This window comes from Phytophthora cinnamomi, assembly GCF_018691715.1.
Source record: "Phytophthora cinnamomi strain GKB4 chromosome Unknown Contig67, whole genome shotgun sequence".
In the NCBI taxonomy this organism is placed as follows: Eukaryota; Oomycota; class Peronosporomycetes; order Peronosporales; family Peronosporaceae; genus Phytophthora; species Phytophthora cinnamomi.
Window position 1 is genome coordinate 490,901 of NW_027151000.1, and position 18,055 is coordinate 508,955.

General features: G+C 53.8%; 5 protein-coding genes across 5 annotated transcripts; 3 read left to right on the plus strand and 2 right to left on the minus strand.

The window, feature by feature from the left end:
- Positions 1-37: 37 nt before the first annotated feature.
- Positions 38-1,528, minus strand: IUM83_09441 (Histone-lysine N-methyltransferase SMYD3; the record flags this gene model as incomplete). The annotated part of the gene is made up of 1 exon (XM_067933882.1): positions 38-1,528. One exon carries the CDS (start codon positions 1,526-1,528, stop codon positions 38-40), a length of 1,491 nt encoding a protein of 496 aa, XP_067786621.1.
- Positions 1,529-1,781: 253 nt separating this feature from the next.
- IUM83_09442 (putative phosphatidylinositol-3,4,5-trisphosphate 3-phosphatase) lies at positions 1,782-4,316 on the plus strand (the record flags this gene model as incomplete). Its single annotated transcript, XM_067933883.1, has 4 exons — positions 1,782-2,707; positions 2,796-3,287; positions 3,375-3,490; positions 3,559-4,316. The coding sequence occupies 4 exons, from the start codon at positions 1,782-1,784 to the stop codon at positions 4,314-4,316; spliced, it is 2,292 nt and encodes a 763-aa protein (XP_067786623.1).
- Positions 4,317-7,207: 2,891 nt separating this feature from the next.
- IUM83_09443 (WD repeat-containing protein 90) lies at positions 7,208-13,749 on the plus strand (the record flags this gene model as incomplete). Its single annotated transcript, XM_067933884.1, has 7 exons — positions 7,208-7,241; positions 7,306-7,471; positions 7,533-7,727; positions 7,811-7,910; positions 7,977-8,045; positions 8,122-8,289; positions 12,637-13,749. The coding sequence occupies 7 exons, from the start codon at positions 7,208-7,210 to the stop codon at positions 13,747-13,749; spliced, it is 1,845 nt and encodes a 614-aa protein (XP_067786687.1).
- Positions 13,750-13,838: 89 nt separating this feature from the next.
- Positions 13,839-14,450, minus strand: IUM83_09444 (peptidyl-prolyl cis-trans isomerase 3; the record flags this gene model as incomplete). The annotated part of the gene is made up of 1 exon (XM_067933885.1): positions 13,839-14,450. The coding sequence occupies one exon, from the start codon at positions 14,448-14,450 to the stop codon at positions 13,839-13,841; it is 612 nt and encodes a 203-aa protein (XP_067786618.1).
- An 874-nt stretch (positions 14,451-15,324) lies between these two features.
- Positions 15,325-16,785, plus strand: IUM83_09445 (Phospholipase D A; the record flags this gene model as incomplete). Its single annotated transcript, XM_067933886.1, has 1 exon — positions 15,325-16,785. One exon carries the CDS (start codon positions 15,325-15,327, stop codon positions 16,783-16,785), a length of 1,461 nt encoding a protein of 486 aa, XP_067786617.1.
- Positions 16,786-18,055: the final 1,270 nt, after the last annotated feature.

Sequence of the window (18,055 nt, forward strand, 5' to 3'; positions counted from 1 at the left end):
CCGCAGAACTTCAGAAAGCATAGCGTTAGATAAGTGCTCAGAATTTCAGAGCAGCAAGCGCACGGTGGCGCAATGGATGGGGCTCGCCGAGACAAATAGCGCAGATATCGCTGAATGCTTGATATGAAGCACGCATCTCCTTTTGCAGTTCGTCGTGGTCCAGGTTCTCCGGAAGAGGAGTTGTAGGATGCACCAACATACGCCGCAGAACCTCTGCGTAGTCTAAGTGGGCAAGAGCGAGCGGTAAATGGTTGCGCCAAGCCACGAGCTCAATAGCTTGAAGCAGCTGCTTGCGTAGCTCGTAGGCCCGGACGACGTTGCCAAGCTTGAAGTGGGCATCTGAGAGGGCCCGCGCCATTGCAATCGCGATGCCGTGGCTACGGTGGAACGGAATCACCTGACCACGCACTTCAATACCCCTTGAAAGGCTCGCAAGCTGTGTCGTGACATCCGCGTACTTGAACTGGTTCAGACTCTGCTTCGCCTTAGTCAGCGTTGTCCTAGCTGTGAGGACTGCCGACGCGACAGCAGCAACCTGTACATCCAGCTGACACTCAGAGCACACAAGCTTGTCTTCCACCTGAGTTAGCAAATAGTCATTCCCAGCAGCAGCCTTCACCGAGCAACGCGGGCAGCAGAATCCTTCCAAGAAGCGGTCGACCGACTCTTTCAGCGGTGTTGCACAGCGTTCACACTGACAGTCAAAGTGCTTGGTCTCACGCAGCTCCTTGCGACGCTCGGCGCGCTCCTTGTCGATGTCTATGTAGCTCATCGTGATCTGGTCTCCTTCCTCGATGTCACGCAGCGCTCTCACTTCCACGACTCCGTCCCCCGCGTTCGACCACGTGCAATTCGGCTGGCAGCTGTGGTTGATCAGCCCGCAGATCGGGAACAGCCCCACCGCCGCCACCAAGTGCTTCTCATCCAGTGCGTCCATCGAGTACGAGTTCTCGTTGATCTGCGCGGCAATGACCAGGATCTCCTCCACAGATAAATGGCACTCGTCCGGGAGGTCTTGCAGGATCCTCTTGGCGCCGTCGCGCACGTGGTCCGCCCACGCTCCGCCCTCCTTGTCCAGCACGTGCACCAGGTCCTTCACGCCGGCGTAGCTCGCGCGCACGACGCCCTGGTCGTCGGCGTGCAGCTTGCCGTCCGCAGCGTCCAGCGCACGCGACGCCAAGATGCGGATCAGCAGGCGCAGCAGGTCCACGTCCGTGCCCGACTTGGCCGCCGCCAGACCCACCTCCTCCAGGGCCTCGCACTCCTTCTCGTGCACCGGCTGCAGCTTCTCCTGACACTCCTCGCTGCAGAAAAACACCTTGGAGCAGTCGTCGCAGCAGATGTCCGCGTCCGCCGCGCGCAGACACACAGCGCACAGCACGGCGCGGTGCTCCACCAACACCACATTGCCGTAGGCGCGTTCACGCAGCACGCTGTCGCCCGCCTTCAGCGCGCGCGCGGCGCGCAGCATCCGCCCGCACACGGCGTCGCTGTCCACGCGCCACAAGAACCGCTCGCTGCTGGCCATCGCTGCAAATGCAAATGCAAATGGCTTCACTTTCGACCTGTGGCTGCAACTCGCAGTTGCCACTTGACAGCACAGTCCCACTCCGTTCATGTCTCTTTGTCTTTAAACTCAGGTCGCAACATTACGTAATCACTCTCAACTCTTGTCCGTCTTCACCACTAAACCCGGTTAACACTCCTGTTGCAACTTCAGGGGGCATCTGACACTGTTCCGATCAATCAGAACCGAGAAAGAGCATACATATTGGGGAGCCATGTTCAAGCGCCTGTCGGAGCGCTTCCCCGCAGCGGCCACGCGGCTGGAGGCGTACACGGGTGGCGCCGGCCACGACGCCAAGAGCGCGTCCCCCGCGTCAGACACCGACACGGCCGCGTCCGCGTCTCCATCGCCCGCGCTGGAGTCCGAGGGCAAGCAGACATCTTCTTCACCTTCGCCCACGCTCTTCGGAGAGGAGGAGGCAACGCAGAGTGATGATCAGTCACCGCAACCCCCAACCCTAAAGTCCGCACTCGCCGAGCGCTTCAACTCGGAGTCGGTCTCGGCCGCCGCCGCCAGCATGATGGGCTTGATGAAGAAGGCGCAGGTGGTGGCGGCCTCGGCGGCCAAGGAGGGCGCCGTGAAGGCGCGCAGGGCGCTGGACGCCGCCGACATGGACGCGCTGCAGCGCCGCCTCAGCTACGCGCTGGACCGCTCCACGGGCGAGGTGAACCTGGAGCTGCTCAACTTCTCGTACGTGACGGACAACCTGGTGGCCATGGGCTTCCCCAACATGAACCTGGGCACGAACCGCACGCTGCTCAAGGACAACCCGATCGACCTGGTGGCCATGTACCTCAACGGCAGGCACGGCGGCCACTACATGATCTGGAACCTCAGCGAGGAGACGTACGACTACGCGTACTTCGACAACCAGGTGCTCGAGTTCAACTTCCCGGGCCACCCGGCGCCGCCGCTCGGGCTGGTCTTCAAGATCTGCTCGTCCATCGAGAGCTGGCTCGAGGCGGACGACAAGAACCTCGCGGCCGTGCACTGCCTCACGGGCAAGGGCCGCACGGGCACGGTGCTCGCCTGCTACCTGGCCTGGGTGGGCCAGTTCCCCAACGCCATGGAGAGCCTGGAGTACGTGGCGGAGAAGAGGAACACGTCCGTAGAGAAGCTCACGATTCCGTCGCAGCGCAGGTACGGCTGCGATCATTGTTTTTTGTGTGGAGAGTTATTGCGATGGTGTTTTTTTTTATGACGGAGTTGTTCTGGTGACTTTGTGCAGATACATCCAGTATTTCAACAATGTGATGGAAGGCGTGAAGCCGCGCTCGTCGCCGTTGCTGCTGCGACGGGTGATTATCAACACGATTCCTGTGTTCGAGGAGCGGCGGGTGCTGGAGCCGGCGAAAAAGGACTCGTCCATGGACGACGGGTCGGAGACTGTTGGCGTCGAGGGCGAGTCTCTGACCGCTCCGGCTGCGGTTGAAGAGGATGTGGAGGAAGAAATGGTTGAAACGGTCGAAGAAGGATGCTGCCCGTATCTGCAGATTTTCAAGGGGGGGAAACTCGTCTTCACGACCACGTGGAAGGATATGGAGGATGGCCATGGAATCCAGTGGGCTAATACCGGTGACGGCTCCGTGTCGTTCAACGTGAACTGCTTGCTGCAGGGAGACATTCTGGTTCGCTGTCGTCATTTAACGGCTGCCGGCGAGCGTGTCTCGATGTTCCGTGGTGCATTCCACACTGGTTACATCCCGCAGGGCATTTTGAGGTATGTACTATCTGCAAGTTTTTTTTGTGCTTTGGGTGGTTTGTTGGCATCTAATGTTATGCTCTGATTATGCTTCATCGATCGCAGGCTGACCAAGGCGCAGTTGGATGGTGCTTGTGGTGACCCCCGCTTCGATCAAGATTTCTTCGTCGACTTGATATTCGCGGATGTCGAAACCGAAGGAAAGGCTGCAGACACAAATGGTAAGTACTGCGAACACCAGTTGCCAATCGTCCGAATGTCCGTCATTTCTGATTTTTATATGCTGCAGGTGGTGAAACCGCTAATGCTCCCAAGAGCGAGGGTGTTTCTCTGAACGAAGAGGACCGTCAAGCCTACGAAGACATGCTTCACCGAGATGAGGCCTTCTGGCAGGACATTGAGGATAGGAAGAAACGGCTGCAAAAGCAGCGCGAGGAGCAACAAAAGAAAAGACAGGCAGAAGCTGAAGCTAAGGCAAAGGCGGAAGCTGCAGCTGCTGCCGCCGCCGAGGCTGAAGCCAAGGCAAAGGCGGAGGCCGAGGCTGAAGCGGCTAAGAAGGCGCAAGCGGCACAAAAACAGAATTCGTTCAGCATTGGTGGTGCAGATGAAGATGCTGGATTCGACGCTAAGGAAAAATTTAACCGCAAGGGCAGCTGGAATGAGGAGAAGGACAAGGAGCTCATGAGCGAGCTTGAATCATTGACGAGTGGAGCGTTGGCTAAGGCTGCTGAAGCGGGTGTCAATTTGGAAGAAAAGGCTGTCGATGCAGCGAAGTCCGCGAATGGAAAGGATGATACCACAGACCTGTCGAAAGAATTCGATGAGATGAAGAACTTGGAGAAGGAGCTGGGTCTTCAATCTTTTTCTAGCGACCTGGCGAGCCTTCCCGATGGCAAGATCGACCCTCAGCTTGAACTACTCGACGCTGAGCTTAAGGGTCTCGAGGGCTTGTCACCGAAGGCCGGGGACACCGACGACGTTATGAATTTTGGTGCGGATGATTTTGAGGAGTTGGAAGAGTATCTGAGCGGCCTCTCGACCAAGTGAGCATAGTCTCGAAACGTCTGTTAGTGCTTTTGCGTCTAGCCTTCGTATGGGAGCATGGGGGGCGGATATCCGCACTGTAGTCAAGCCCAGTTCTCCTCCACACATAATCCCGCCGCGGTGGGTATAATATACCAGTCTTTGCGTGATAAGGTCAAGTGCGGGGCGAATAATTTCCGACGGGTGGTGAGCGACATGGGACGATAAATTTACTTGCTGAATTGCGTGGGATCAAGGACGCGGCTCTCAATCGGATTCATCGCACCAAATTGTCAGGGACGCCGTTTGAAGATAAAGCTGACTGCGCTGAGGAAGGCAAAACGAGCTGTCCATGCAATTCCGTGTCGTGGTGCATATTTGAGGGTATAATACTAACGTTATGTAGTTTCCTTTTGTTTGCGGGTACAGAAAACGCATCGGGGCAATGTGATATCGACACCACTGAAGGCTAAAAAGACGGTCGATTCACGCTTGTCCTCCACAATACCGTGCTAATGTGCCTAGACGACGGCATGCTTTTAGACAAATCAGATCCTGTGAAGGGTGTTCACGGTTGCGTTCAAGCAGTGCAGCATCGCCTTTTAAGTTATTACAATATTATATATAATATAAATACATATATATATATATATTTACAGGTATTATTACTAACTAAACAAATTGCGCAACATCTTGAGTAGCATTCGGGCCTTCGACTCCGGCTATTACAGTACTCCTACGCATGGGCAATCCAAATCACCACGAGTTTTGACATCATCAGGCAATTCCAGCTGCTGCTACCTTATACTACCTTCGTTTCCAGCTATTACTCCTACACAGTTTATCCAAATCATCACACTGTTTTGCTGGAGCTCGAACCGTATAGTCAACTCCGGATAACTTGGGGAGAGGACATTCTACACATTTCGTATTCAGGCTGTGAGTCGCACCAAATATTCAAAACCATAGGGAAGTTAGAGCTCGAACTGTATACTGTAGTCAACTCCGGATAACTTGGGGAGAGGACATTCTACACATTTCGTATTCAGGCTGTGAGTCGCACCAAATATTCAAAACCATAGGGAAGATGATCACGGTCACAAGACGGAGGGGGCCAAATCAACCTTACCGCGACTGATATCCACCGCATGTTCAGAGTTGAACTTGTTTTGAGCGCCTATCGAGATGTGACGATCATTGGTGGCGGATGTAGAAGCACCACCTGATGAATTGATTGAAGCGATCTACATACCATAGTCGTTCAGCCAGTAATCATTAAACGCGACATGCAGGCGATAAAACTCTCTAACGACCCCACAGCAACCGTAAACGTCCACTTTAGAGAGAGTCCAACGGGGTCTTGATTTCATAGAGAAGTGCAAGTCCGCTGGTGTGCCGGTTCTTGCTGACTCAACTTGCTATATTAGTTCGAGCTCATACGCGTCAGCGGAGTCAGCATTGCTTGCCAGCACCCTCCACCAGACGTACTCAATCAAACCCCAGACCCCTTGATTCATTTCGCCATGCGAATTTGAAGGACATCAGAGGTCAAACCAGACGCGACTTAAAGACGCCAAAACAGCCGAGGTGTGACACTCGGTGGGGCGTCATCACCTCCTGCCATCTCAGGATCAACACAGTCTGCAACTTTCGAATCGAGCAACAGACTCACTCGATTTCTTGACTCCCTCGTCGCGGTATGGCATTGTCGTTCAGATCTCTAGATGGCACCAAGAAGGAACAACCCATTCAGCAACCAGGACAAGGCAAACGCCGCGTTGCCAAAGCGACGTATGGAGCTGCGCACGAAATTCGAATGCTGAGAGCGGAAGTGCTATCTCTGGAAGAAGAGCTCCGTAGCCTGCAAATGAAATGGATCAAGCATCTACCGGACCAACGCACACTATTCACAGCACAATTTTCGGCCCACGAGAAGTACAAAGCGGACCAGTCCACCACCTTACACAACGCGCTCAAGGATGTGCACTTAGAGCAGCAGTTCATGTTTGCCACTCTGCAATCGGCCATGTTTCGCTCGCCGTTATTTTCTAGGGGAGAAGAGATTTTGAGGACGATGCATTTCGACACCCAACTCGGATCCGACCTAGAAGAGCGCGACGCGGCACTACTTGTTCATAAAGAGCGTTCGCTAGCGATACTACCGTCATTCATGGACCAGATCACACGACAGGCAATCGACAAGACACGGACATACCAACGCAACAGCAGAACTGTTCTGCCAATTTCTCATATCGACGTCACGGGTTGCAAGGACAGCACGCTCGTTACCAGCGTGTTCATGTCGGAAATCCCGCACACCTCCCTAGAGGAAGTGTACGCGGCCGTCCTGGCGTATTTCGATTCAATCTCTGCGTCGCTGAGGCGCCACTTTGGCGTGCAGGCAAGTCGCGCAAGGCTCAACAGTGCCGAGTCACCCATAGCGTACTGGCGCTTAAGCGCCAACGGAGTCGGGTTCTCACCAACTGTAAACCACGTCATGTATACAAACCTCACACCGTCACTCGGTGTCGTTCACCTCGATGCTATCACAGGCGACCCGTTGTACCCCACTGGTCGATCAGGGTTCGACGTCTGCGGACTTACCATTACGCCGCGGAAAGACTCCGCGACAGGGAGAACCATATCCGTGACGCTGCGCTGGGTAGTTTTGTACCGCTACAATATGCTGCCGGATGACCCTGCACTTCAGAAGAGCCTCGAAGTCGTTCGACCCATTCTCAACGGAGACCTCATCACTGCTTCAGTGTGCGGCTACATCCAACAACTACTGCAACAAAGATACACACCCTAAGCTAAAGTAAAATTCAATGCTCCCCCGATTCATTAAATCATCAGTCGTCGTTTAGTTCGCGTCGTGAAAGGTCGGATCCAGAGACTAGAACAACTCGAGGCGAATGGCGTCTCCGTTTGATTCAACTGTGATGCCAGGTTAGTTCCATCACCGTAATAAGCGCTTGCTGTTTCTGCAATAAACGACTTGTCCCGTTCACAGTGTGGCAAGACCCGTTCGTGGAGGTGATCAAGTTCGGCATGACGCATCGCAACGTTGGTTGGCACGCTCAAGGCGACGTCGAGCAGATCCAAGACCAGCACATCCACAAGAACGTCTTCCGGATTCGCGGGGCAATCGCTGCAACAAACTACCTACGGGTTCCAAGGTTGATCAACAACAAATTCTATGACTGTCGCGTTATTCTTACGATGTTGTTTGAGATGTAGAGATGCAGCAAAAGGAACGCACGGACTGGGTCTTACGGGCCGCTACGCTTACATACAATTGCGTCGGATCGGAGATTTGCCCATGACAATCCACCTCGATTTCGTCACGAACAAGAAGACGGCGCTGCGATTTACGCTGAGCTCCATTTATGAGCTGTTTCGGAGCACTGGGACTGTTTTGAGAGTACCTCTAAGGTTTGTCTTCGCTACAGTAGTGCCTCTCTGGGTTTACCTCGGATTTGTTTCGATTTTGAGTTTAACACTCTGTTACGCTTTAGTTTGGATGCGCGGTGGACCGTAGTTGTAATTGACATGGTGGCCTTGCTGGAATTCCATTCCTTTAACCAGTACGCAAGAGAGACGTACCGCCACCTCAAGGTAACGTTGATAACACAGTCTACGACATTCTACTTGGTTTGATGTTGGTGACTTTGTGACTCGTAGACCATTACATTATGTGCGTCCATGAATGTGCGAAACTTCTTCGTGTCTCCAACATTGTATACACCAACGGTACGCTGGTTTCGGACTAAAAGTGCCGGCTTCACCACAGTTTGTAACTGAACTCATGCGCCTTGGTATTGCACAGACCTTGTCTAGCACCCTCCGCTTTCCTGGAGATTTTGGAGACCAGTACTGCTGGCTCGCGGTGCCTTCTGGAGCAAATTCACCAGTGAACCACGGCACGCACCGACGTCTCGATCCTGTAAAGCAAGAAGATCTACGCATCGCTGCGACGCCCACACCGGCTAGCCAAGTACGTCGGAACTCCGTCGGGTCCATACGTACAACCCAGAATGATGGTGCTTTCGACGAATTGCCTCCAACCCGCGATATTGATGCTGAAGTTATCCCGAACATATCGCCGAGAACTCGAGACTCAAATCTTCGCCGAGACAGAAATGACATCCTGTCAAAGGTTTGTCCGCTCGTATGTGAGTCAACTTATTGCCGTCAACTCAGTCAGCTTTGCTATGTGACTTTCCAGGCAGACCAAATTCTACGCGATGCTGGGATCTTTGACGTCAGTACAGATACTGCCAGCAACCAAGAACCAATGGATGCTGCATATCAATCGCCACTTGACTCGCCTTCGATGAGATATGCATCACTGACCAAGAGAGGGCTGCGAGCCAAGATCGTATCATCGTCTACTAAAGCTGAATGGCCAGACCCGATTTTGGAGCTTGATCGGGTTATCGGCTTTTCAAACGATTTCCCACGTATGCTGCTCTGGCTTCCCGATGGTTCAGCCTGCGTGTATACAAGTACATCAACGATCATCATTAGGGAATTTTGTGGTGAAAACAATGACCCCAGGCGGTCAATTATTTCACCAAAAGTCTTAAACAGAAGCACCGAAGCTGTAAAAGGCTCTGTGGAAACTTCAAGATCAGCGCCGGCAACTCAGGAACACTTCTTGTACGGCCATTCAGGGTCCATCTGTGCTCTTGCAGTTGCGAGCGATACCAGTCTACTGGCATCGGCAGAAGTATTTTCTCAGTCGAAGCAAAACGGGGTCAGACTTTGGGATCTTGCAAAGCGCGAATGTGTGACCGTGGTCAAGGCCCAACCAAAAGGCGTACATGCGCTTTGCTTCTCAACCCCTTCAAAGCGCCGCCTTCTACTCTGCGTGGTTGGTCGCGACGAGTGCTTCCGCACACAAATCTTCATCTGGGATTGCTCATGCCTTCGATATGGAATGGAGGAAGCACTGTCAGTTGCAGCAGGGGCAGCCGTCAATCTAATGGCACGACAAACTTCAGATTTCCCAATTGATCGTATTGCCTTTTCACCATACGAGCAGCAAGATCACTACCATCTCGTGTCGTGTGGTCGGGAAAATGTTCGCTATTGGCGAATAAATCCAAACACCGGCCACCTGACTGGTTGTCCCGTCATTTTGAATGAGTACTCTCGTGGAACCGTGTTCACGGATATCGGCTTCGACACGATTGCCGAAACCCATCCTTCGGATATTCGCCGTGTTCGTCCGTTGTACGTGGCATCCAGCTTGGGGGCGCTGCTTGTAATTGACTACGACTCGAAGCAGGTTCTGTGCGTGTATCAACTTCACGATGCGAGCATCAACTGTCTATCTATAAACGAGGGTTTCTGCGTGACCGGATCAAGCGACTGCTTTCTACGCGTTTGGCCATTGGATTTCACAGATTTCTTCTTAGAAGCGCATCACGAAGCTGGCGTGAGTTCTTTGGACGTGTCCCCGGATGGAATGAAAGTCCTGGTCGGCAGTCGCAACAACGCAATTGGCCTATTGGATATTGCTGACCAGCAGTATGCAACCTTGTTGCGATCTCACACTAAAGAGATAACTGCAATGACACCCGCACCTTGGGGGTCTCCATTGGCCTCTCTACTACTCGAGGATGCACGGCCAAGGGGCATTGGTACCGCAGAAAGTGAGTTGGTGACAGCATCCGGTGATGGTACGCTGCGGGTTTGGGACGCATCATCGGGGCATCAATTATATGAATTTGACATACAGGAAGAAAAAGTCATGTGCTTGGCTGCGTCGCCGGTCAACAGCGGCATTGTCGCCGTGGGCTTCGATTCAGGCTATACACGAATTTTTGACGTACATCGAACGCCTACAGTCGACACTACTAGCGTTGACAACAACAATATTGAGGCACCATCAAGTATGTTGCATGAATTTCGGCAACACCAGAGCTCAATTCGCCACATCGAGTTCGATATTGATGCGGAGCACTTATTTACGTCAGGGGCAGGGAAGCAATTGTGCCTGTATGATGCACGGCAGGAAGATTACTTGCCCTTGAAAATGCTGCTGGCAGACTTTGATCCTGAAGATGGTCGTTTTGCACTAAGTCACGACAAGAAGTGGCTAGCCGTTGTCAGCGGTGACCGGAAGAGTATCGTTATTCTTGATCCGTGTTCGCTTCGTGTGGTGGCTACAGTTCAGCCGCCGAAACAACCAAGTATTTCGTCAAATGGCCAAGAGGAAGGTCTCAAGCTTGTGCGTTTTTCGAACAGGTCAACAGAGTTGCTGGTGTTATCAGCAAGTGATCGATTGTACATTTTCTCTCTACCGAGCAGGGAATTTGTGCAATCAATGCCCCTGCTTGGGCAAGACGGTATCAGTGCTTTAGTAATGAGTACGAATGCGAAATACATGGCCACTGGTGGGGTGGATGGATCGATTCGCGTTTGGAATTGGGACGACAGAGGGCGAATTGGTCGTATGCACCAGTCATTTATCGGCCACGCGGGAAAAGTGAACGAGTTGGCGTTCACAAAACATGGAAAACAAGTTGTTGCCACGGGTGAGTCGACCGCAATATGCGTTTGGCAGTTCCACGGAGACTCATCTCCGATGTCACCGCGGTCAAAGAGTGGTAGCATCGATATAGGAAGCATTTACCTTTTCGAGCAGCATGGCAACAATTCAGACACGAACGGCGAACATGAAACAAACAACTACGAAGGCGCAGCACCATCAGCTGCTACGGTTGGAGCAGCATCCAAGTCAAACTTTAAATTGAGTCTTGATGCTAACGCTCTGAAGCTTGAATCCGCCAGTGGTGTTTCGCAACATGATAAAGTTGACAGCGTTCTCAGCAACAAGACTGAGATAGTGGATACAAATGTGCCGACAGCACGGGTGGAAATGGCAAAGAACAGTACTGCGGACCTTGTTATATCCAGTGCGATAGGTGGCTCTAACGCAGCAAGATGTGCGTGGTCCTGCTCCACAGGGAAGATGATGTACACCAGCAACGCCATTTTAGTTGTGGAGGACATCGCTTCTGGCCAACAAGTGTTTTACGATGATCACAACTTTAAAGACTCTTCGACTTCGGGTCCATCCGATCAAATCATTCTGATGCAGCTATCACCCAGTGGTAAGTACGCAGCAACGATCTCCTCCCGGTTCGATGTTGTCGCGGTGCAACCACTTGCTTCCAGCGACGAGGGCGCTATATCGGCAACTAAAGACAACCCGATCTTGATCACCCTACCGTTGGGTACATGCGCTGTCACCGCTCTCGCGTTTGGGGAACGTTCGCACCAACGACAGGCCGAGGAACTTCTCTGCATGTCTTGTGAAGTTACGAAACCAGATCATCAGCAGGAGCATGTGATCGCCGTTGCCAGCACAATCAAGAAGAGTATCATTTGGACCAGCACGAATGGCAATGACTTGCCGCCAACAAAAATGCGTCAAATCGTAGCTTCATCGGATACGGAATTTCTACTGCTTTCCGGTGAGCGCAGCGGTATCAGCACGCTTACTGTCTACCCAGATGCAATGACCACCAATTTCGATACGACTTCAGACGCCGAGCTTGAACCACTAATTGGAGTTTTTCCGACTCAAGTCCAGCTAATCAATCTCTACAACAGAGATGGCACACGTGATCGACTGCGTTATCTCGTAGGCATCGACAACGATCGGTATTGCTACTTCTACGACCTTCACCACAACACATTCATCGCGACAACGCAGCTTTTACTGTTGCCGCCGAAATCGAGAAACGGTAGCAACCAACCAGAGAATAAAGCCAAGACGACAGCTTCTACTCGAAAAGTAGTCGAGTTCATGGAGTGGGTGACTACTGCTGGAAAATCGCTGTTGATCACGGGCTCCAGGTCCGAGAATGTTCTGTATGTACACGGGCTTCCGATGGTGTCAACGAAGCACTCAGCACGAGTGCAGGTGGACTGGCAGCGTGTTGCTCGAGCAGGGGTGTCTCTCTTGTGCAAGGTTGTGCTGAATAGTGGAATGCTTCGTAGCCTTTCGGTCGATCCAGCTCGTGACGTTGGGATCGCGACGACAGAAGATGGTACAGCTGTGTTGGTCCATTTTGACGCACCACCGACAACAAAAGTACTGCGAGAAACAGCCACAGTTGGCTCCGATTGCAATGCGCCGTTCGCAGTGTCAAATGCCTCCTGGGCGCTTGGAGGAGCCGTTCTTCTCTCCATGGCGCAAAACGAAAGCTCGATTCGCGTTTGGCTTCCTGAGCTGTCACGAGAAGTGGCTAGCTTCCAGGTTGATTCTGCAGTCTGCACATGCTTTGCAGTCAACCCATTTTCGACGACCCCCGACGGTGTCACTCAGTCCATGGTCATGGCGGCGTACAGCGATGGCTCATTTCGAGTGTTCGACCTGCGTGAGATGCGGTTGCTGTCGAGATTTGAGCTCACACCTTCGATCGCGAAGTCTGCACGGTACGACGGGGGCTCTTTCGATCGGATCACGTTCGTTGGAGCATTCACTGCCCTCATCATGACGAAGGACAACTGCGTGTTGCTAGTGGACATTTCTAACGCGCTGCAACTAACCGAGGAGGCTCCAAGCGCTCGAGGCACGAATATACGCCCAGCACTTCCGAAGCGTGTAAATGCTCGTCCAACCAAGAAAACGGCCCTAAAGAATTCGAGACCCAGCCCAAAGCCTCGCGCTCGCGCGAGAGGTGGCCGTCGGGAGGGTCGTGAAGTAGTGTACCGGGAGCTCACATTACTGCCGTCAAGCTACAGGCGCCGGAAACGACTGCCCGGTCTTGCAAAGAGTGAGGAAGTCCACGTCGAAGTAGGGGCCATCGAGGTGATGGCTTCTGGAGACGCCAAAATCCACCCCTTCCTTATTGTGGTGAAATACACCGGCCCTGCCCGGTATGGAGAAGGCCGATGTGTGGCCAAAGTGTTCGCTGAGCCGGCGATGAGCGTCCTGGCAGAAGAAGAGATAGCGCCGACCGACGAGTGGAGACTACACACTCGCTGCGAGCTTGACCGCTCAACCGCTGTCTTCACGGCAGATTCGACCACCGGAACTGTACGCGTGTTATATCCTTCCCAGCATCGCCCAACCGAGGGGCCCGGTGCGTGGAGTCTCGAACTCCGCGAGTGCGTGCAGCGACGCGTAATCCAGCGTCTGGTCTTCGACGCCAGCAACTTTTACCTCGGCCAACCCGTTCAGCTGCGCTGCATCCACGCAGCGCTATCCCCAGAGACCCCCGAAGCAGCCGAAGTGGTGCTGCTGAGCGATGCAAACGGCCACGTAGCCCTGCTGCACCTCTCCACCCAGCAACTGGTCCCCATCAACTCCCGGACAGCCGAATCTCTGCGTCTAACCTTCCACTCGACCTCGATCCTCTGCACCGACAGCAACCCGCCTCTCCTGCTGCTCTCGTCCCCGTCCCAACTAGCAGTAGCCTCCCTCTCCTTCCACTAAACAAAAAAACAATAAAATAAAACGATACAAAAAGAGCAGCAGACCTGGAGTTCCGATTCACTTTAGACAGCCGCTCGAGGCTGCGTGGCTCAGTCCTTGAGCTCGCCGCAGTCCTCGATCACGACGGCGGCTCGCGTGGCGCCCGACTGGCTGCCCTGCGCCTCCATGGCCTCGAGCACGTCGTGGCCCTCCGTCACGTGGCCGAACACGACGTGCGCCTGGTCCAGCCAGGGGCAGTCCACCGTGGTGAGGAAGAACTGCGAGCCGTTGGTGTTGGGGCCCGCGTTGGCCATGGACAGCACGCCCACGCCCTCGTGCTTGAGCGCGAACTTCTCGTCCGCGAACTTGGCGCCGTAGATGGACTCGCCGCCCGTGCCGTTGCCGCGCGTGAAGTCGCCGCCCTGGCACATGAAGTTGGGGATGATGCGGTGGAAGCGGCTGCCCTTGTAGTGCAGCGGCTGGCCCGACGCGCCCGCGCCCGCCTCGCCCGTGCACAGCTGCCGGAAGTTCTCGGCCGTCTTGGGCACCACGTCGGCGCGCAGCTCGAACACGAGGCGCCCGCTGGGCTGCCCGCCGATCGAGATGTCGAAGAACACGCTCGGGTTCTGCGCGCGCGCGGAGCTGAACAGCGCCGCCGACGCCGGCGACAGCTGCGCGCGCGCCGCGCTCAGCGCCGGGCGGGTCAGCATCTTCATCAACATGGCGGCAGGAAGGCGGGGAGGGTAGTGAGCTGGTGATCTGTGGAGCGGATTGAAGACCTCTGCACCGGGATAAGATAAGATGCGTTTCACTAGGTGATTGGAGTGAGCCACATCACTACTAGAGTGACCATCACTCTTGTGCGCAAAATGCTCGCGATGATAATGATGTGCAGGTGGAGAGACAAATGCTGGAGAGGGTTATTAGGGATTTTGTTGCTGCTGGAGAGGGGAGGGCGCTGGACGACGTGCGGAATGTGGACGAGGCGTGCTGCAGCCCGATGCTGCGGTTAAGGGATGCGATGGAGAGAGTCCTAACGATGGTACCAAGTATCAGTGGCAGCATCTGGCTGTAGTGCAGAGCTCGAGGGATTGCCAACAATCCCCCACAACGTGCCTAGCGTAATTTACGCTGGGGACACCGTAAACGGTATCAGCGCGCCAGATTGAAGTGACGTATGAGTTCCACGTGGATTATAAAGAATCATTAGCGCGCACCAGAGATGGAGCTACATGTACCTGCCGATATGCTCGAGTTACTGAGACAGCTGCGCTGAAAATTACTGGTAAGCTTAGGTCGTAAATATTATCATTTGACACCCCGATATTGATGATGAATTTGTGCGTTGCGCGAGAAGGTTTGGAATGTGATCCATTTCTGGCTTTCGAGAATGTACAATCCTACCCAGCCGCCGATAGTGTGATATGAAAGTTTGTATTGAATTATAATACATATGGGCTGCAGCAGATACACGTACAGATCGTGGAGACTCCACGCCCTGGTGGCGTAGAGAGCTCCACTTCCAAACCGTCCAAACCGTCCAAACCGTCGCGATCCTTCTTCCACCAGAGGGTCACTTCGCAAAAGAGTTCATCCATGGACGGCAGCGGCACTTTGGTGAGTCGCGGTGGGGCCGACGCGCTTCGCCGCCATGAGCGTGACGAGACCAAGCGTCCGTTAACTCCGACTCGGCGCAGCAAGGCGAGACGGCCGACGTGGTGCTACGCTCTCCCCCTGCTGCTACTTGTCGGCGTCGTGTACTCCGCTGGCAGATCTCGCCCTTCCTCCTCCGTACGAGTCGAACGACCGAGGGCCGCCACGATCAACAGACTAAACTGGCAAAAGAACTCGGCGTTCAAGCCGGTGGAGACCAGCAGCTCGCTGTCGAGGGAGAAGGGCATCATCATGTGCATGCACAATGCGGCGGTCCCCATGGGGCTCTCGCTTGTTAAGGAGCTGCGTTGTCTGGGGAACCACGAGCTCATCCAAGTCTACCACTGCTTCCCGGAGGAAATGTCGGACCAGTCGGTCACGATGCTGCTCCAGGCGGACGACAACCTGGAGATCGTGGACGTGTGTTCGGATCTCGTGAAGCGCGGCGTCCTGACCGAGGACAAGGCGAAAGAATTCCGCAGCTGGTGGGTCAAACCCCTGGCCATGTATCACACGAACATCAAGGAGGCGCTCCTGGTGGACATCGACGACATCTTCACGCGCGACCCAGCGGTGATCCGCACGACGGAGGGCTATCAGCGCACGGGGACAACCTTCTTTTACGACCGGGTGCTTTCCAGTAAGGAGTTCTTCAACCAGGACGTCAACGGGACGCAGTATCTCCAAGTATTGCTGACCGAGTTCGACTACGCCAAGTTCGACCTGCCGCCTGGAGCAACACCGTCTGCGCACCTCGACCCGAAGACGTCTTTTGCGTGGAATCGCCGGACATCCCACGAACAGGACTCGTCCCTCGTCGCCATCGACAAATCTCGAGCCGGTCAAGCTATTAACGTGCTGTTCTTCCTCATCACCGAGCAGCGCTTCACGCGTGAATTTTCCTACGGGGACAAAGAAAGCTTCTGGATTGCATTCGAACTGGCCAAGCAGGACTACTTTTTCTCTCCGTGGGGAGTGGGGGACATTTCATCTTCCACGAATGAGGACATGGCTAAGCACAACGACTCCCTGTGTGGCAGTATCGTTCAGTACATGCCAATTGAGGACGATACACCTGAGTTCCTGTACGTAAACGGCAAGGCACTCTTGGATCCGATCCCTGGTCCAGTGGAACTTCTCGGCAAGGTGACGTACAACGTACTGTTCAACATGAGCCCAACACACCTCACACCGCGCCAGAAGCGCCGGCCCAATGGCGCTACACGCACCGATTACAAAGGAGGATTTCCTATGGAGTGTCTGGTTGGTTTTGGTGCCGATCCGCTTCCAGAGAAATTCCTGCCACAATTGCTGCGACGTCGACTCTTCTACTTTGGCATTCGAATGGGTGTACTGTCCGCATTAGATCGCTGCTTCCCCGTCGATGGAATGGGGTCAGCTTAGCATTAACAGGTTCCTTTTAGCTGTGCTGGAGATGTAACGGTACCATTCAATATGCTATTACTGTTGTTGTGAGCTTTCGCTGATTCGAACCGAAAAGTATTCGTCAAGGACAGCTTCATCACTAAAGTGAACCTGATGTGGGCTCTGTCTGGTACTTGAGTGATATCCACCTACGTGTTGTTTGACCGGGTTCTTCTTGATCACGAGCAGCATAGCCATGTTGTCCTTCAGTAACTGTAGGAGATAGCACGCCATGACATGCGCAGAAGATACGTTGAAGTGTGCACGGCAGCAGCTGACGGAGGAGCTCAGAGTCTGAACAATGCCACGTTCGACTCGAAAATCTTTAAGGGAGTAGGTGAAGAGAATGAATTTGAAGGACGACGTCCTCTACGTTGATCATGCTTGGCTGTCTTGACAGCGAGAAAATGGTACATGTAGTTCCAACACGGGAGGTTGTTTTACTCCAGGATGCTTTAATATGCTTCCTGCTTCCCTACGAAGTTCTGCTTCGCCCAAAGCAGCTCGAAATCCTATTCTATCATTACGAGTACTGTGTCTAGCTTGCCAATGCCGCACTGGCAATTCCCCCTCAGCGAACACATCAGTGCCACTTGATGGGGCAGATTGGCTCTTCGTCGAAATTGGAAACGCCCGGTTACTCGAGTAGAACGCTACTGACCCGAATCACTCTTCGATGGGTATCGTTGGGTGCAGGGGCATTTAGTGGCGTGGTGCAGCAGGCCTCAGAATTGATTTCGACGGACATCTAAGAGCGCAGATGGGGAACACCTTCCGGAAGAGCGAGTTCCTCGGTCACCAGCTAGAAATGGAGTTCGCTGAGGCTGCGTGGGCGGGCGATCTTTCAAGAATTCTCGAGTTGGTCAAGCAAGTTGACGAAGCAGATAAGCAAGAAGCGCTGGGGAAGGCAGCGGGTATGGGTCATCTTGATGTGGTTCGCTACCTTGCCGAGCATTGTGGCGCTGACGTGAATGCTAAGGCAAGATACGGAGGGACTGCACTAATGGGGGCCGCTAGATCAGGGAAAATTGACATCGTTTTATATCTCACGGAGAGATTCGACGCAGATGTGAACGCGGCAAACAATGAAGGGGACACGGCACTGATGCTAGCCTGTCGGAACGGCCACGTTCAAGTTGCGCGGTATTTGGCTGAGCAATGTGGCGCCGACGTAAATGCCAAGAACAACGACGAGAAAACGGCTATTCGACTTGCAGTGGATTCTGGGAACCTTGAAATTCAGCGGATA